General features: G+C 30.3%; 4 protein-coding genes across 4 annotated transcripts; all 4 read left to right on the top strand.

Annotated features, from left to right (window-relative positions):
- Positions 1-573: 573 nt before the first annotated feature.
- LOC148230162 (uncharacterized) lies at positions 574-5,927 on the top strand. The gene is made up of 9 exons (XM_088196699.1): positions 574-785; positions 857-1,091; positions 1,168-1,314; positions 1,591-1,795; positions 1,857-1,984; positions 2,268-2,427; positions 5,031-5,290; positions 5,353-5,471; positions 5,553-5,927. Exons 1-9 carry the CDS (start codon positions 652-654, stop codon positions 5,908-5,910), a joined length of 1,746 nt encoding a protein of 581 aa, XP_088052825.1. The 5' UTR covers positions 574-651; the 3' UTR covers positions 5,911-5,927.
- Positions 5,928-8,798: 2,871 nt separating this feature from the next.
- On the top strand, positions 8,799-10,921 carry LOC148230163 (uncharacterized). The gene has a single exon (XM_088196715.1). It carries the CDS (start codon positions 10,392-10,394, stop codon positions 10,839-10,841), a length of 450 nt encoding a protein of 149 aa, XP_088052841.1. The 5' UTR covers positions 8,799-10,391; the 3' UTR covers positions 10,842-10,921.
- Positions 10,922-12,792: 1,871 nt separating this feature from the next.
- LOC148230164 (uncharacterized) lies at positions 12,793-13,458 on the top strand. Its single transcript, XM_088196713.1, has one exon. It carries the CDS (start codon positions 12,880-12,882, stop codon positions 13,390-13,392), a length of 513 nt encoding a protein of 170 aa, XP_088052839.1. The 5' UTR covers positions 12,793-12,879; the 3' UTR covers positions 13,393-13,458.
- Positions 13,459-15,164: 1,706 nt separating this feature from the next.
- On the top strand, positions 15,165-19,536 carry LOC148230165 (uncharacterized). The gene is made up of 5 exons (XM_088196707.1): positions 15,165-15,236; positions 17,196-17,260; positions 17,322-17,397; positions 17,460-17,542; positions 17,610-19,536. Exons 1-5 carry the CDS (start codon positions 15,218-15,220, stop codon positions 18,669-18,671), a joined length of 1,305 nt encoding a protein of 434 aa, XP_088052833.1. The 5' UTR covers positions 15,165-15,217; the 3' UTR covers positions 18,672-19,536.
- The last annotated feature ends 1 nt before the right edge of the window (position 19,537 follows it).

Raw genomic sequence — 19,537 nt, forward strand, 5'->3', positions numbered from 1 at the left:
TTTAATTAAATACTATGAATCATAATGAAATATAAATATTTAAAAAAATAAAATGAAATCATATCGGATTACATTTTCATTAGTAGATATATATTTTAACTAGTAAAAATTTAATTTATTTAGCAGCTGCTAGTAAAATTATATGATTTCAACTTTTCAATATGTAGTAATATATATATTTACATTATTTATTTACATGTGTTGGAGCCTATTCTTAGACTTTTAGTCTGGTGGTAAATATTTACTTGTAGGTATTCATGTCTTACTTATTCAGTTGGTATTGGTACAAATTTGCCTGTCAGGTTAAAACGGAAGATTTATTAAAAAAATATAACCCACGTTTTATTTTTTTTAATAAATGAAATACATCAAATGTTTGAATAATAATAAAAATCTAAGATATCCTTTAATTTATGTTTCTTTTAATGTTCAGAAACTGAAGTTAAGTCAAAAAATGTAATTTTTTCTTAATATTTTTTAAATAGGATTAGGTATGTAAATTGACATTTTTTCCTCGTTTTTTGCGTTTTTTCATATATTTTTTTATGTTTGTTTGTAGTATGGCCAATATTTATTGTCTTAGGACTTTAGCGGCTTTGACAGATACCTTTGGCATTATATTGTAGGTTTCGCTAAACTTTAACGTTAAAAATGTCAACATTCTACGATTTGCCGAACGAAATCATGATGGTTCTTAAGCATTATTTAGACATTGAATCTGTGGTACAACTTTCGAGGACCTGTGTTCGTTATGAAGATCTATTCAAATACAATTCTTCAATAAGGTGAGCTATAGTTTTACATAGGAAAATATCGCATGAGTAAACTACATGATACAATTATCGTGTTCTTTTAGAGTTGTCAACTTCAGAAATAGCTTTAACGACAATTTTACGTTTGACGATATGGCGTATTATTTGACCAACAACAATATACATATTGTATCTTTAAATATAAGTTACGTAAAAATACTCGAAGCTAAGAAATTTAAGGAAATTATATTACATATTGGAACCCTAAAGCATTTGACTCTCATAGAGACTGGAATTAATATAAAAGGTTTAAGTCCCGTCATCAATAGAAATAAATCAGTAAGTAATCAAGCGAGCGCATATTTGTTATATCTGAAGTGATTATTATAGTGTAATAACTGTTCAATTTTTTTAGATTATTTCTGTTGATGTCACTGGTAACGATTTAGATTTTCCAACTATTCGTCGGGGATTAAAAACTATGAGAATATTCTTGAATATTTTACATCTACCAGTAGATGTCCCAGAAGTGAAGTCGTTAAGGGCAATAGAACACTTGGAGGTAGTATTTTAAACAAATAATTTGCTACAGATTTTAAATTATCCACATTGTATGTAGCTTTTTAAGCAAAAAAGTGACTTCTCTCACACATAACAGTTTAATTTGTCTTGTCGATAACCTAATTGACAAATACCCAATAATATTTTAAATTAACTTTACATCATGATTTTCATTATATTTTAACCACTAAATAACAATAGAGACCTATCTGTAAATTAGTGATTTATTTTTCAGTATCATTGTCATTGAAGCATATACTAACTGTATTTTTTATAGTTTATAGATACTCTTGATCACAATATTTATTGGGAGTATGGCAGTATTAATTTAAGTGAAAATCAAATAATTTCATTCAAGTCGTTATATCAAGCGACTTCTATGTTACAAATGGACGTATTTCTATCGAGAAATATTAGAGCTTTCTACCATTATGTATTAGAGTTTTATGATGGTTTTCATCTATCACCGCAGCTTGAGAAAGGTAACTAAAAGCAGAGTAAATTGTTTAACAATACGGTGTTTAACACAAATTAACGTTTTAGAATTTGATGGCATTCCTCGGGAAAATAGAATTGACTCAGTAACAGTGGACTCGCGGACACGGTACAATATAAAAGGTTTTTATCTATGTAATAAAATTCACCAGGAAGGAGTATATGAGAGATACAAGGTACATTATTGCCATATTTATGAGATGCTATTAACTCTTTCACCGCGACTGATATTTTTGCGCGCCATTTCAAAATTTGTTTATATGTGGGGGGCACCTATTTATGCCATATTATTATGGTTACAGCCGTAAATTATACTAAATAACTATATTATTAGGCTCAAATGTTTATGGCATCTTTAGGTGCCCAATGAGTACTGGCGATTTTATTGATGACTTCTATAGAAGCCATCCGCGGTGAAAGGGTTAATAATACAAGGAACATTTTTTTATTATTTTTTAGGAAATTATAAATCAAGTAGCAAGAGACACTGCAAAAAACTTGATCTATGTACATAGCCCTGAAAAGTGCCCTATAAAGGATAATACTGTTTTGGAAAAACGATCAAATGCTGATATGTACAAATATATTACTTTGCAAGATTGCTGTTTATCATTTACACGTAAGTATAAATTAAAATTCTAAATAAGCATATATTCATTTAAAGATAATATTCAATACATTGCCTAGAAACTATTTTTTTAATATCGGTAGTTGATATGTAATTAATTAAGGACTGATAAAATTATGATGTGTAGCCCTACAGTTGTCAGGGACGTAATTTCAGATTTTTCCAGGCGGAAGGCTAGTCAGCTATCGTTTTTTTTAATATTTCAATTTTATTACAATTCATATTATTTATTAAATGACATGCATTTTTCTGAGGGGCGTCTTTGTTAAATGACATGCATTTTTCTGAGGGGCGTCTTTGTTAAATGATATGCACTTTTCAAAGGGGCGTCATTGTTTAGAATCCACGTCAAATTGTGCCGTTGATTTGACGTGGAAACGCTCGGTTAGCGTTCATATTAATATTTAATGCCCCGCACTTTCAAGCGAAAAAAACACACGTGAAACTGGCATATTTGTGGTGTGGGCACTCACCAAGTACAATACAAATTGATGTGGGCACCCGCCAAATACAATACCAATGAGAACTTTTCGGTGGTAAATATTCAATCTACCCAAAAGGGAAAAAATCTATGTCAGCTTTGCAAAATATCATATGTGATACTTCAGAATACGAACACCTCATGTGTGACTATCCTAAAATCTGTTGGCATCGTTATGATGTGACATTTATGTAAACCTATTTAGGATAATATATAAGAATATTCGAAAAGAATTTTTTTATCAAAGACTCGAACCACTAATTATTTTTTTAATTATTTAGTTTTGTATAGAAAGAATTATAGTAACGACATCTGTTAGAAGAATATACTATTATTACAATCAAATAAGGATTTAACCTCGGAATGAAAGATAGAACGCTGAAATTTTGCACAGACCTTTGTTTCGACGTTCTTAAGATGTCTAAGGTCACAAAACTCGTTTTTTTTCTTCAAATATGTCGCTTCCTTTAGCCGGCACCTTTCCACGCGATCGAAAAAATGCACTGAAAACGCAATTTTCAAACTGTCATATTATTAAAACTACGTATCAATAATTATTTGAGTGAGCAGTATGGATACTCACCCAATAGTATTCTTCCTAATCCTTGAATTCAGGGGTGTCGTCAACCTTCTGGGTTCGCCACAAATAAATTCGAAGCACACGTTTAAAAAGAAATATTATTTACACTTATTATATTATTATAATTCTATTGTTATGTTATTATTATTCTTTCAACTATTTCTAATGATTATAATTCAATTATATGTATGTTTATTTAATAATTTACGAGTGTATGATATTTGTCAAAATAAGTATCAAACATTATTTTTTTAACCATCTTTTTATTATACTAAATTCAATATTTTAGTTATATATTTATAATTTTTTAAACATTATCACCTATGCAATAAATTAAAGTGTCATTTTCAAACATATATATTTTTTATTTCATTAATATATAATATTCAATGGTCCGAATTATTATAGCTTACAGTAAGTGACAATAGAATGAAGCATATATTATATAAACCAAATTTTGACCAATAGGAGAACGCAAACAAAGTAATAAAACCGTGCCGTCGCTGGCATGATTTTATTGCTTTTGACGTGAACTTTTGACTTCTGAGAAATGATAATCTTATTGACCAAAATTCGGTTTGAATACACTAACCAATACTCTCATATACCACTTATTTTTCACTGAAAGATGAATTTGCTCAATTTGTATTTGGGACTTGAAAATTCTAAAACTATAATTAATTTTAGAAGTCATTATATTAGGTTTTGGATTTGAACAACAAATGAACGTTTCGCAACTTTCAAATTGAGTTTCATAAACATTTCAGTGCAGCATATAATTTTACTAGCGCATGTCAGTTAATTTATATTTTTGCTAGTAGAAATATATATCTACTGGTGAAAATGCATTTGGACTTCACTAGTGAAAATATAACTTCACTGATAAATACACATCCACTGTAATTTTTATACATCTCATGTAAATGTATATATTACTACGTATTGAAAAGTTGATATCATATAATTTTACTAGCACCTACCAGATAAAAATATATATCTACCAGTGTAAATGTATTCCGGTGTGATTTCACTGAAATGACATATTTTAAAAAATATTTTTGAGATAGATTTGAACCTATTTTTTAGATTGTCTTTTAAGGAAAACCCGAGAATTTTTGGTTTAGAATCAGGGCAGTCATTTTAGATATTTACAGGGGGGGGGGGGAATTGGCTAGTTAGTAGTTTTTTTTTAATATTTCGGTATCATTAAGATTCATAAAATTTTATTAAATGGCCAAATTCAAGGGGGAGGGGAATTCCCCCACCTGCCTCCCTCCCAAATAATGCTATCGACTGTTATTGAAATTATAAAAATTATAAAAAATTGAGTTTCAATGACAACTTAGTGCAGCGTATAATTTCACTAGCACCTATCAATTAAATTATATTTTCACTAGTCGAAATATACAATATATCTACTGGTGAAAATGTATTTGAATATGATTTCATTAAAACGCCAGTGAATATATAACTTTATTTAGAATTGTTAGTTAATTTAAAATGTATATTAATTTTTATATATTACTTTAACAGCAGATGATGAAGCAAGCACTTCTACGTCTGACAAAATTTGCTTTAAAAAACCAAGACTGTCGAGAATACAGAATGAAGATTGCGTAATGAAAGAAATAGCTGAAAATTTCAAAAAAATAGAAGTCATAGACATTTGTAATAAAAATGGACACGCAGCAAAAATAAACACAGGTTTTTTTGACTCGCTGAAGTTGTTTCAAAATCTGAAAAGCCTTTCATTGTTCAATTTACCGTACTTTAATTACGAGGGTTTAAAAAATGTAAGTATATTTTTTTTATTATTTTAATAAACAATTATCTGATAAATACTGCTTGTTCAAAGGCATTCGAGAGTTGTGTATTTTTGGAAACATTAATATATATCTCTTATGAAGAAAATTTACCAATGTCTCGTTGGTTATCCAAAAATCTTGTATTGTGCAAAAGAATCAAAACAATAGTGTAAGCTGTTTTTCAATCAAAAATTTGTATTTAAATACTTATATTAATATTATAATGCAAACATTATTTTTTTTATTACAGATTAGAACTTCATACGGATGATATAAATATATTTTTGAAGCCAATTGCAGATTGTCGAGCGTTACTATATTTGGACGTTATGTATCCAAATATAAATAAAAAAATGATAACTAATCCATTCTTTTTTGATTTTGAATCGATGGTTAGATTCATAGAAAAAACCAAAGTTCTTAAGTATTTTTCAATTGTACCGGGCGCTGAAGAATTTATCGTCAACAGAGTCAATGTTAATTCAAGGAAAGTAGAAAAAGACTTGACTAAAAAGTTTCCATTTATAAATATCAATTTAACTAAATGTAAATATTTTATGAAGCGATGTGAATTTGTAAATACATTTTTCAACCCTTGTAATGTTTAAATATATTCCACACAAAATAATACATTTTTGATACGACTAAAATGAGATCATTCTCAGTTGATTCTACTGATTTTTTTCATATTATTAAAAATGCTAAAATTAATATGCTAGTTTGTAAATATATAGTTGTTAGCAACCCTTGTTTTGTTAAATTTGATTGAGAACATGACAGGGTTATAAATAAAATTATCCTAAAATGAGTGATCTGATTTTTTTATAACGTCATTAGATATTAATCAATACTTAGTTTTAATATTTTTATTATTAATTATTAAAAAATACATTTAGTATATTATATATAATTGCTCTAAGCATATTTTAAAAATAGATTTAGTTATTTATCAGATGTAAGTACTATTTTTTTTATTAGTTATTAATGTATATATCTTAGTGATTAATATTTTCATAGAATTTCATTCTGTATTTTTATCAAATTAGACATTCCTAAATGATTTTATGAATATTTGGTTCGTAAAACTACATATTTTGTATTAAAATTATGATTCGAAATTATGACAATAATTTTTTTATTATTATATAATCAATGTGTTTATTGTAACCATTAAATAAACTAAGCTTAGTATTTTTAGACATGCTGTTTTATTATAAACATTTTGTAAAAATAAATATGACTTGATACCTGCTTTTTTACATATGTGATTCATAAAATTTACAAATCAGTGATTAATAATAATAATAAATATTGAATAAAAAATCTCCCGGGCTTGTTAGATTAAAACATTCCTTTTAATTACTTTCAATACATATCTAAAATATATAATGTGTGCTTATCATTAGTGTACTTCCCCACTATCTGGAAAACAGCCAAAAAAGTTGACCAATAGGAGAGCGCATAAAACAATTATTCCTTCTCAGAAGTAAAATATTCACATCAAAAGTAATAAAAATATGAATTTTTTTGTAATATTTTTTTAGATAAAGTATTTATATAGAAAATAAGAATATCTTCAGACAACTAACATTCAAATGAAGCAAAGATACATATTACAGACACAATAAGTGAGCCGAGATCTTTTGTAGTTGCTGTTTAAATTTCTTTTCTATTATGGAACTCATCTTATTTTTATTTTTATTTAAAATTCAATCTCATAATGCATACTAAATTTATAAATGAGAGTACTTATAACCCAGCTTAACCTAGCCAAACAGAACTATTTTAATAAATATGATACACTTTAATTTATTTATAAATTAAATAATGCATATAATTTATTTGTGCCAATTTTGTGGGGAAATATTTTTTAAAACTATTACAATAATACAATATTATTTATTGACTCATTTCTTCTTTCTATTTTTTCATAAAATTGCATTTTTTTGACAATCTACTAAGTTTGTTCGTATCAGTGTTTACACTTTTTGTTTTCGACGCAGAACATAAATGATTTATTTTAAAATTAAAAAATCAGGAAAAAAAACTCCTGCATCTATACGTATAATTTATATTTAGAAGTGACATAAAGCAATTACATTATGTTCAATTTCAATTGTCAGGATATGATATAATTGGATAATCGCTTGCATACTGTATATTATTGCACTTAAAAGGACGTAGTAAAACTTGAGAAATATTAATATAATGTTATAATCGCTTACACCAGTGGCGCGTAAATAATACGTCCTGATCCTCTTGAGGGTCGAGAGAACTTTTCCTACAAAAATGTAAGACTTTCATTCAACAAGTTCAAATACCAGTAAAACAGCGAATTAAATTTATATTATCAAAATAGCAGCGGGGGCGAACAGATGACAGATGGAGAGCCAAGCGACGCGACCCAGACGGCGTACTCTCTCAGCCTCTCCGCAACAGTTTTAAATCAGTGATATCTATTTTATTAATTATAAACCACAAAACAGGTTACAATCAATAAATGTCGCTTTGCAGCTGGGCCGATTTATAATAATAGCGCATTTTTATAAATAAAAAAATCGAGTCTATTGCGGGAATCTGAATCCGTAGCCTCTAGGTTATCAGTTTAACGCCTTACGGGCTACGATATTCCGGTTGTATAAAACAACCTAAATAGTAAAACCTGCATGACGCACTTGAATGTATCTCTGTAAAACGTAGACAAGGTTCTTTTGCTCATGTAAGATCATTGACGGCGGATACTAAAGAAATACTTTGTAAAAACCTCATTGTAAATTAAAAAGTGGGTGACATAAATCTCGCTTTTATTTGTACATATATGTACACAGAAATAATACAATAAAACAAAATATTATTTAATTTGGCAATATTTTTATTTTATTTTAAATATTCATATTATAAATGTACGTAAACGGTTTTTCCTAATCTACATTTGCTTTATATATGGACGTTTATTCTACATTTTCAGATTATTTTAATAAAAGTCCTTTTCTACAACCGTCGTTAGCAAGAAGTATTTTTGCTTGAGTTTTGCAAACATTACCTAAATATAACATACATATGTAAGTTGAATATTTCTTTAAGAGCAACTCAAGAGAAGTGATATTGCAATATTTTTACAAGTTTGTATGTGTTTTGCATCTCTGAACCTATTTTTGTATATTCCAGTATTATTCAAAAGTTCACTTATTATCAGGTATATTTGTAAATTTTTTCTAGCTAGGTTTTTCATACGTCCCGGTTTTACCGGGATTGTCCGGGTTTCACACATTGCTCCCGGCCGTTGCGTTAACTTCCAGCGAACGAAAATGTCGGAGGTGACATTTTTTTACTGTCACTAGTAAAAATTATCTTAGTAATTTATAAAAATTATAATTAAAGATTATATTTTCACTAGTAAAATATATATTTACCGGTGAAAATGTATTCCGATATAATTTTACTGAAATGACATATTTTTAAAAATATTTTCGGAATAGATTCGGGACTGTTTTTTTTTTTAGATTTTCTTTGAGGAATTTTTCAAAATTTCTGCCTTAGAATCAGGTACATCATATCAGATTTTTATAGGTGGGGGGTCAAAAGTTGGTCATTGGGTGCTTATTTTTTAATATTTCAATTTCAATAAAATTCATAGTATTCCATTAAATGACATGCATTTTTCATAGTATTTCATCAAATGACACGCATCTGGCCAAATTTAAGGGGGGGGCAAATGCCTCCACCTGCCCGCTCTTCTCTTTCTCCCTGTGATTAAGGTGTCCGAACTTCAAGAGACCTTAAACTTATTGGTGAACAGTCGTCTTATGTATAAAAAAATCCAAAAAGACATTTTTTTAAGTTTCTTAGCAATTTGTCTTAAAATAAAAAAAATCGAAAAAGCATTTAAAACAACAAAAATTTAAAATTTAAATTTCTCCTAACAAAATAATCAGAGATGACCTTTTTATTTTTAGTGTCCTTTGATATTTTCAAAATCTAGTAACATTACCAAGCTTAGACCACAGACAAGAAAATGGCGGCACAACCACCGCTTACCTTTTGCGAATTCCCAATATACATGCGTTAGAGCGCCACAGTGACGTCACGATGACGTTTCACGCCGGTGCCTAAATCAGTTCCACAAATACTCACAGGCGTCGCTTCATAGCCCGCTGTGATCGCGGGATCAGTTGGTCATAGATTGGATGATGCTGGACAATTAAAAGATATATCGAAATGAGAACAAATCAATACAATATCATTAAAAAAGGTTAGGTTGTTTGGTTCTATAGTAATAGTTGGCGCGAGCGGCAGCGAGGCGCCAACTATTACTACGATGCTAGAAAGAGACGTCCGGAGTCCAGAACGAACCCACTTCGAAGACGCCTGCAGCCTATGAATGCACCCACGAAGACTTGACGTCTCTCAATTGTTGCACATCGTATTAAATAATAAAAAAACAAAAAAAATACATGCCCTGATCCGAAAGGTCAAGATAAAAATAATAAATAATACAGGTGTTGTGTCATCAGACACTAACGCAAGCATAAAGTATGGTCCGGGGTATGTATGGCACACATGTTGTACCATCGGACTTTATAGTAACAATTCTTACACGCTTAAGAAAGCCTATATTTTAATTTTAACTTAGATTGCGTCATTGAAAGATATTTCCATTTAAGAAATGCATATGAGAACCAATTCGAAGTTTCCAGTGACTTATTTTGTGTGAATTGGAATCTGTATCAATCATATTCTATATAATGCGACTTTACTGTAACTATTATATCAACAAATCGACCTTCATAATTCGTTATCTCGTGTGACAGTACAAAAGTTGTATTCTGGATTGCGACAGTGATTCTCAATAAATTTCTCAATTGCAAGTTTAGCGAAAAGGTCAGCATATGTATTAATAACATAAGGGTCAACGCGCATTTACTTGATAGCATTATGAAAAATAATAAATAACTGTTTTGTGCACACCAGTACATTGATGTTTACATATATATATATTATACACCACAAGCGCTTTTCAAATCTTCATTGATTGGAGCTGATCAGTCGCAGTCGAGTCTCCGAACCAGAAGCATCGCCAACTGCCAATATGTTATTCTATCTACTTCTATGTTTCGTCGTGTCCGCTTTGGGAGCACCCGCTACCTTACACGATCAGCGTCAAGATGGAAAGGTGAACGTGAGGACTGACCTCAATAATATCGTGGGACTCGTTCTTCTGCCGGAGCTCGCAGATAGCAGCAAAGACAAAGAGCCTCTCGAAGAAACTTCCCCGTTGGAGTTTCCCTTCGATCTGTACGATTTATCTCAACTAGGACTGAAGAATTCGCAGCTTCTGAAAGAAGACGCAAACAGGCAAGGGAAGATTATAAAATTAAACCGTTTAAAAGATGACTCTGACAATGTGACCGATAACGAAATACCGGATGCTATTTCACCTAAAATAAAAGACAGTGGACTACAGCTCATCGGTGCCCAAGAACAATGCGGACCTGACGGCTACCGCGATGAAGAAGGAGTTTGCCAAATTATAAACTAATATTAAATCATACCTTATAAATAAATATTATATCATAATTTATATTTTAATATTAAATCATACCAAAAAAATAAAATAAATATTTTATTGAAACGAGATCGAGTTTACAGTTGTTGCAGATTGGTCCAGAAAGAGCGGACGGTTGATTTTATTACCGCAGTAACTTGAAACGTATATACCTACACACTTGCAGATAATAATTTTCGCTCTTCTTGAATGAATATGCCAATCAATTCTCGGAAACTCCAATCGGTCAAAGTACCGTTATAATGCATACACGAACATATTGAAGTGAAAATATACAATATATACAGAGAGACATAAAAAAAGGTAGCAAATATTAAAATGATCATATACAATATAATAAATGTTAATGATAAATAAACTTTTTTATAATTATTTTCAAAGCAGCCGTTTAAAAAATAGTGGAATAGTGGAATGAATTTCTATATAGTTAAATTTTTGACATTGGTAATATTTTTTTTATTATATAATCAATATGATTATAAAAATTTAAACTTTTATCTAAAAGCAGACCTAAGAATTTTATATTATTACTTTTTGTAATATTGGTGTTAATGTTTATGTGTTATATAAACGAAATGAGGGGAAATTAATTTTAATATAATATAATATTTTTTTAAGCTTATTGTATCTGTTTTTTAAAATGCCTTAAATTAACTTCCTTATGCTATTATTTCTTTGAATAATTAAACCTATTTCACGCTTATTTAAATTTATATTTCTTTGTATATTTAAATTTATTTCAAGCTTATTATATCCGTTATTAAAAAAGTATATTTTTAAATTAAATATAACTGACAAACGAAATTTAGAATGAGGGATGGATAAGAGGCTTTGATTTAAAATGAAAATATATTTGAAATAATATGTGATAAATAAATGAAATGGGCCTTAAATGACTTCTATTATAATATATGGAGTTTTTTCTATATATTGTTAAACTTATTCTAGTTCATTATAATTGTCCTCTTGGGTCGTAGTTTCATTGAGCTGTTTCTTCATGAATTGTATAATTAATTTTTTATTATTATATTAATTTAATAATAAAATAATATCTTTTCCAGACGATAAAAACGGCGTTCCTCGAATGGTGCGTCATTGACATAGTTCAAATGTGATACCACGAAGTTTTATCTAATACATTTTTTTTAGACTACGACGTGAAATTCTATTGATTTAATAATTATTAAATGTATGTATTTATTTCATCATTGCTGATTATTTTTAATGACTGTTTAATATTTTATAATATTAAATTTAAATTAGACATACATTTATTAAAAAACTGAAATTAATTACTTCCAATGACTCAATTCAAGATGTTTTTTTATAAAGGTATGATTTTTTTATTAGAATAATAGTACAACTGGTATACAAAAAAATACTAATAATTAGTGAAAAACATAATAAAAACAATTTAAACGTTGTTTTTTTATTGAACTACCACCGTGCCAATTATAAATGTGAAAGAGGATGGGATTATATTTTTATGACATTTCAACGGAAATGCATTGAAATGGTGGCAGAGTAAATGTTGAGGTGATTTATTTAATATTACTATAATATTATTATTATCTTTTGAAAATATTATGATTCTGTAATAACAAGTAAAAGTTCAATTTATGTCAATGATATTGTGTCAATATAAATATATTATGAAAATGAAGAATCACTCAATTTATCACTAAATACATACATAATTTAACTGTAAAGTCACTTATCACATGGGCTACATTTAAAAGCGCTACTCAGTATTTATCATCCAGTTTTAGCATGTAACATTACCCGCATTATACATCTATTAACTTTCACGCCAGTCCCGATAAGCGCTTAATTTCTATAACAGTGCAAACTAGTTTAAAATAAAAATATGTGTTTAGAAGGCCTGATCGCGAACTCTTCAGGTGTAACAGTTATATCAGGTACATGAGCATCCAAATAATACAGAACCGGTTGATCAAGCGCAGTCTCTTCACTGACTCGAGACGAGAAGCATCTTTGAAGCACCGTCAAGATGAAGATCATTTGCTTGCTTCCGTTCTTATTCCTCTCCGTTCTGGGAGCTCCTATCATTACATACGATCAACGACAAGATGGAGAGGTGAACGTGAGGGCAGATCTGAAGAACTTCGTGGTCATAGCGCTGGTGCCGAAGATAGACAACGCTGGCTCTCTCCTGGTAAACGCTCTGTCCAAGACGGTCGAGTCCAGGAAGGATTTGAAGAACTTCATAAGGCGCAGGCAGAACATTGAACCCGATGTGCTCGTCGATGACCTAGACTTAAAGGTCGAAGAACCGTTCGTGGAGCCCAAGACGCCATATCGAGTGGACATCAGCCATGCCAAGTCGAGCCTCTCGAAGCTATATCCGATCGAATTCAAATCTGAGGTCCTGAAGCCCCAGGGAAAGTCCGATCTTGGGGAAAATCCCGTTCCTGACGTCGTTCCTGTCAAGGATAATAAATATGTCATAATCACTGAAGAAGACGGGAAGAAGGAAATCGAGATCATTGACGTGCCGGCGTAATTTATTATTTATTAATTTATTTAATGTATTTATAATTTATTATAAAATAAAAAGTATTTATTGAAATATGGTGATGTTTTTTTGTTGTTATTAAGGGCATTTTTTGTGGAACGTGTACTCATTTTTTATAATCAAATATATGTTTAATGCTGTTCTTATTAAATATTTAATGATTTAGATTTCACTCTAATTATTTTATAATAAGTACATATCATTTAGTTAGTTTTTATAAATTATAATACTATACACCAGTTGTTTCCAAACTGTATGTTAGTATTCTATTTTTAGAATAATCTAATTTTAGCATCTGTTTTTAAATGGTAAAAATGTATTAATACAAAACATATAAAAAATTATTGACAGAATATTAACAAGGTTTTACTATAGATGTACATTTATATAAATTTTTAAATTGTTTTAATGCTATGGATGTGTCATTGAGTAATTTGCTACTCGTAGCTCTTTTTTTACTAGCAAACGATGTTTAGATGTCTGTGCAACTAATGCAGAAAATCCCATTTCGCATGAATATGATAATGCAAATGGCAGCAGTATTTGTATTGTTTTGCTTTGCTTGACAATGTGAACGTCATATATACAGATTTTGAAAAGGCATTCAAAAAAGTTAATTATGCTTTACTTGTGAAAAAATTAAGGTCTTATAAACCTATTCTCAAATTACTTGACCAGCAGATATGAGTTCGTCAAGTATAAAACTATTTTTCAGAACGATATAAGACATCTACTGGAGTACCTCAAGGATCCGACTTGGGTCCATTGCTGTTCCTTAATGACATAGAAACAGCAATGCATCATTCAATTTTTGTATTATGAACATTTTCAAGAAAGTGCAGTCGATTTCGAATTCCCTCGACCTACAGGAGGATCTCAATTCTTTATGGAAGTGGGCTTAATACAACCGATTATCTTTCAGTGTAAAGAAATGTCACACAATTTCAAGGTCGTTGATGCCGCCAAAATATTCCTACCATCTCGACGGATATAACTAGACAGGTCTTCTTTTACGAAGGTCGGTGCTCGCGCAGCTCCAAATGTGGGCTCCGGAAGATGGTTATAGTTCTCGGTCGCGTCCACTGTTCTTGACTGTAAAGTCAAGAACTGGAGCACTTGCCAATTCTTCTCTGGTAAAGGCCGTTCGTCTGCTCAATACTGTGCATAGAAATATTGATATTTTCTCGTGTACATATGGTTCAAATCGTGTGTGACACTGCACACCTATTGAGGTAATTTGTGTCTGTTATATGCATATATTACTATGTATTTTAAAATTGTAATATATTTTATACTTTTGGCCATCGTGACTCATCAGGTTAACCTGTCAGGTCACGATGGTCATAATTAATATAAATATAAAAAATTACTCAAAACATTTTTTTTTTGTTTCAGTGAAGTTATTTATTATTTTATTAATTTATTTAGCTGATTGTTTATACACTAAAAAAATATAATCAAAACATACATATCAAATATAACATATACAGAACATTTCAACATGTTTTTCGAAGTCTCAGAACTGATGATTAGTTATAAACAATGGACTTGAATTTGTTATAACGATTGTCTAATTCTAACTAAATTAACGATTTCACATGATAATTTTCATAAATATTTTAACTACGAAAGCTGATGGTCAATTGACCATGTAACCACTAAAAAACAATAGTCATATTTGTAAATTAGTGCTTTAAATTATTTATTTTTAAGTATCATTGTCAACAAAAATCTGAAGCGTTTTTTTATCTCTCATGCTCGATAATAAATCGTATTTGGACCAAACGTCTACTGTGAATTTGACAGCGCTACAATGGCGTTTATTAAAACCGGTAAAACAATTTCATTTTTTGCTTGACGACTCATATAACTTATCCATTAAATTCATTTATTTTCATTTTATTTCCATACATAACTTCATAAAATTTTGGTTATTCTTTGACTTAGCGTGAGTCATATATGGATGACTCCTATTTTAAAAATATCATTAGATTTTAATTTATCTACAAACATTGGCGCCAATATCGACATTAGTTTAATAAGTAATATTTAAAAAGGTTCAAAAAGGTAAAAAAATTGAAGGTTCGCAATATTTTCGTTCTGCTTTCGATGAAAATTTTTCACCTTCTGCTCAGTGCTTCTGTACTGACCATCAAAGAAAACTTTAATAAATTGAAGACAGCTTCTGGGTCTGATTTGATTTTGAAACTTTTCTACAACATATTTTTAGCACAAAAGTCATAAAAAAGGCGACAAATTGTGTATAAAGAACTATAGACCAGTTGCAGTGTTGTCAGCTCCTAAGGTTTGTCATGGGTTATTATTTAAAAAATTTTCGAACCTCGGTTGCTCGAATGATAACTCGGTTATTCTCGAGTTATTTGAGCGATCGTAGACAATTTGTAACCTTTGGCGATTGTCGAAAGAATATTTCACCCCTTCGGGGGTTCCTCAATGGTCCAAAATGGCCCTCTGCTTTTTATGCTATTTGTTAATGACATAAATACGGCAGTTACAAATTCAACTTTTCTTCTTGACGCAGATGATTTAAAATTGTATAAATGCATTCCATCTGTTGCCGACTAGTTCTCTCTACATAGTGATTTAGACTCTTTAGTGTCGGAAAGTGCCATACTTTGTCATTTTCTCGGTCCCGTCCGCCATCAGTTTATTCCTACAATCTCGGTGGGAACAGAACTAGAGAAGCTTCCACTAAAGATCTCGGAATCACTTTTGAGAGCAAGTGGAGGTTCTCTCTATACATACACGACGTCTGTGATAAATCTTCCGAGATACTCGGCTTTGTTATGAGGAACGCCTTTCACTTTAACTATCTGTCAGTTATTCGCGTTCTCTATGACACCTTAGTTCGTAGTATTCTTGAATCGGGATCTATAATTTAGAGTCCCTGAATAACCAAATATTCCCTTTAAGTGGAAAAAATTCAAAAAAGGTTTTAAGATACTTTTACAAAAAAGCATTTGGTTCTTATCCGTTCTTATATCTCAGCGCCTTTCTTTTATGAGCGCTGGGATACGATTCGCTGAGTTCTTGCAGAAAGTTGTATGTCGCTTAGCATTTCTTCAAATTACTGAAGGGTGTGGTCGACAACCCAACTATTCTCGAGGACGCTCGGGAGAAATACTAATGAAACTCCAATAAAATATGTAGTATTACCGGCTGTCAAAAGCTGGGTGCCCGCCCATAGGGTTGGACTTGTAGGACCTAAGTACTGGCAGTTGCGCACTTCAGCGAATTCCAGTTTTGGGTTCCAGAACGTCTTTGAGAATCACGATCGCATCCTCTTTTGATGGCTGTTGGACGTCCTAACGTCCTCACTTGCCGACTCGCCTATGGCTGTGGCCATCCGGCTCTTTAATATTGCCATTACACATTGACCTGTTTAATGTTAGCTACGAGGAGCTGATCCATTTTGTATCATTTAATTTTGATATTTTATGATTTTTTTATTTATTTTTTGTATTAAATAAAATTATGATGGTCTTCATTTTATCTAAATAAATAAATAAATTAGTTAGAAACGAAATCTCTTGTATTTTTATCAATGACAAATTGCTAGTTAATTACTTAATTAAAGGTGACCAGACATCCTCAAAATTGTTGCCCTTCTCCATGATTACCTATTTTATTTCTTTCGCAGCAATTTATTTGTATGGAACAAAAAATTCCGAGATGACGTTTTAATTTTTAGTGTCCTTTGTTATTTTCAAAATCTGGTCGCTTTACTTAATTAGATATTCTCATGTAAGTATTAAATTTCATCTTTGCAGAAATTGACATTGAAATGGGTGAAGGAACATATGCTTCCGTTGACGTGACTCAATGTAAAGTCGAGGTAATGAATTGTAATATGTTACGCTTCTTATCACATGTTGTCTTAAAAAATATTTTTTTAGTTCTCAAATGTAAAATGCGAATACGATAGCAGCGAAGATACACATAAAGACGACGTTGACGACATGTTCGAAATAGGTTAGAGTTTATGCAGAATTGTGTTACATTTGAATATATAATATATTGTTATTTGATTTCAGAAACTCACGACATTAAAGATGTTCTCAAAGTGAATACTTTTGCCATGGACGTTTTATCTCAACAAAGTTACAACGCCACCAAAGTAATAATCAAATAGATTAGGATTTCAATATTTATAAATTATCTAACGAATTAAATTTATATTTTAGAAACCAGAAAAAGAAAAACTTAACAAGGATGATTTTCGCGAAAATGAATGTGGTAAATGTGGTAAAGCATTTACTTCTAAAAAGTATCTTACACAACATATGCTTACTCATTCCGGTGATCTTGACTTTGAATGTGGAATATGTGGTAAAGCATTTAGAATTAAAACAAGACTTTCAGAGCATATGCAAATTCATAGCGATGTTCGCGACTTTGAATGTGAAATATGTGGAAAAGGATTCAAATTTAAATGCAATCTTTTAACTCATATGCGTACTCATAGCGATATTCGCGACTTTGATTGTGAAATATGTGGAAAAGCGTTCAAACATAAAATCTCCCTTTCCCGACATATTCAAACTCATAGCAATGTCCACGATTTAGAGTGTGAACAATGCGGAAAAGCTTTCAAACATAAAAACACTCTTTCACAACATATAAGAACTCATTCCGATATTCGAGATTTTGAATGTAAAAATTGTGGAAAAGCATTCAATTGTAAAAAATATCTTACAAAACATATGCTTACTCATAACGATGTTTGCGACTTTAAATGTGAGATATGCGGGAAAGCATTTAAGCATAAATATATTCTTTCAACTCATATAACAACTCATAGCAACGTTCGTGACTTTAAATGTAAACAATGTGGAAAAACATTCATAAATAAATATGTTCTTTCAAAACATATGAAAAGTCATAGCGATGTTCGTAACTTTAGATGTGAACAATGTGGAAAAGCATTCAAATATAAATACATTCTTTCAACTCATATGAAAACTCATAGTAATGTTCGTGACTTTAAATGTGAAAAATGTGGAAAAACATTCATAGATAAACATATGCTTTCGAAACATATGAAAAGTCATAACGATGTTCGTAACTTTGGATGTGAAAAATGTGGAAAAACATTTAAAAATAAATATGTACTTTCAAAACATATGAAAAGTCATAACAATGTTCGTAATTTTGGATGTGAAAAATGTGGAAAATCATTTAAACATAAATACGTACTTTCAAAACATATGAAAATTCATAACGATGTTGAATGTAAAACACGTTGAAAAAAAATCTAAAACCATAGGCATTTTTTTATGATTCAAATCCAAGCATTTGAATGGGAAAAATATGGAAAAAGCTTGTGGCTTATTCCATCTTTTTAAATCTAAAAGCCAACTTCCAGAGTTTTTGATTATATTTAAATATAATCTCACCCAAGTGTATCAGAAAAAAGGTACACTAATACAAACACTCAAAAAATTTGTGAGACGTATGGTGAAGATGCAGTGACCATTCGCACTCGTTTTCGGTGGTTTAAAAAAATTCGTTACGGAGATTTTAATACTCAGATATCTGTGCAGATGGAATCGTCACGAAGTAGAGTGACGAGAGCTCTCAAAAGGATCGGTAAAGTAAACAAATCTGACATGTGGGTTCCACATGAGGTGACCAAGACAAACGCCAAAAGAAAGTGCACGTGTTGCGCTAAAATCTCGTCAAATTCGGGAGTCGTTTTTATACAATTTTATAACAGTTTTAACAGTTGTTTTTATTAACAATTTTATATTGACAATAAAAATGTGTCTGTTGGGATATCTGAAGAATTATTATAAACTTTAAAAAGTCGATTGAACTGTCACAGCAGAAAGAAATTATAAAAAGCTAGATTAATTGAAGGAACTAATAGAAGAAAAACTAAATTGGGAAGTGATTAAACACCCAGGACGATCGTTGCAAAATAACATCGCTAAAAAAACCTTTCGAGACCCCGGTGATATGAAATCTTTTCTAAATTCATTCTTTAGCTGTGAATTCCCAGATTTTTATAAAAATGGCATATCTAAATTAATTAAACGATGAAATATTGTTATAAGAAGTAAGAAGATTTATATATGCATTAAATTTATAATAAAATAAATAAAACAGATAC

Source organism: Plectrocnemia conspersa, unplaced genomic scaffold, assembly GCF_051122295.1.
Source record: "Plectrocnemia conspersa isolate PC_06_02 unplaced genomic scaffold, ASM5112229v1 ptg000011l, whole genome shotgun sequence".
In the NCBI taxonomy this organism is placed as follows: Eukaryota; Metazoa; Arthropoda; class Insecta; order Trichoptera; family Polycentropodidae; genus Plectrocnemia; species Plectrocnemia conspersa.

Excerpts from the sequence above, each read along its gene's own strand:
- LOC148230165 (XM_088196707.1), top strand. Across the intron at positions 17,261-17,321 it reads TGACTCAATGTAAAGTCGAG|TTCTCAAATGTAAAATGCGA; the intron begins GTAATGAATTGT and ends ATATTTTTTTAG. Across the intron at positions 17,543-17,609 it reads AAAGTTACAACGCCACCAAA|AAACCAGAAAAAGAAAAACT; the intron begins GTAATAATCAAA and ends TTTATATTTTAG.
- LOC148230164 (XM_088196713.1), top strand. The coding sequence starts at position 12,880 with ATGAAGATCATTTGCTTGCTTCCGTTCTTATTCCTCTCCGTTCTGGGA.
- LOC148230163 (XM_088196715.1), top strand. The coding sequence starts at position 10,392 with ATGTTATTCTATCTACTTCTATGTTTCGTCGTGTCCGCTTTGGGAGCA.
- LOC148230162 (XM_088196699.1), top strand. The coding sequence starts at position 652 with ATGTCAACATTCTACGATTTGCCGAACGAAATCATGATGGTTCTTAAG. Across the intron at positions 1,315-1,590 it reads GGGCAATAGAACACTTGGAG|TTTATAGATACTCTTGATCA; the intron begins GTAGTATTTTAA and ends TATTTTTTATAG. Across the intron at positions 1,985-2,267 it reads GAGTATATGAGAGATACAAG|GAAATTATAAATCAAGTAGC; the intron begins GTACATTATTGC and ends ATTATTTTTTAG.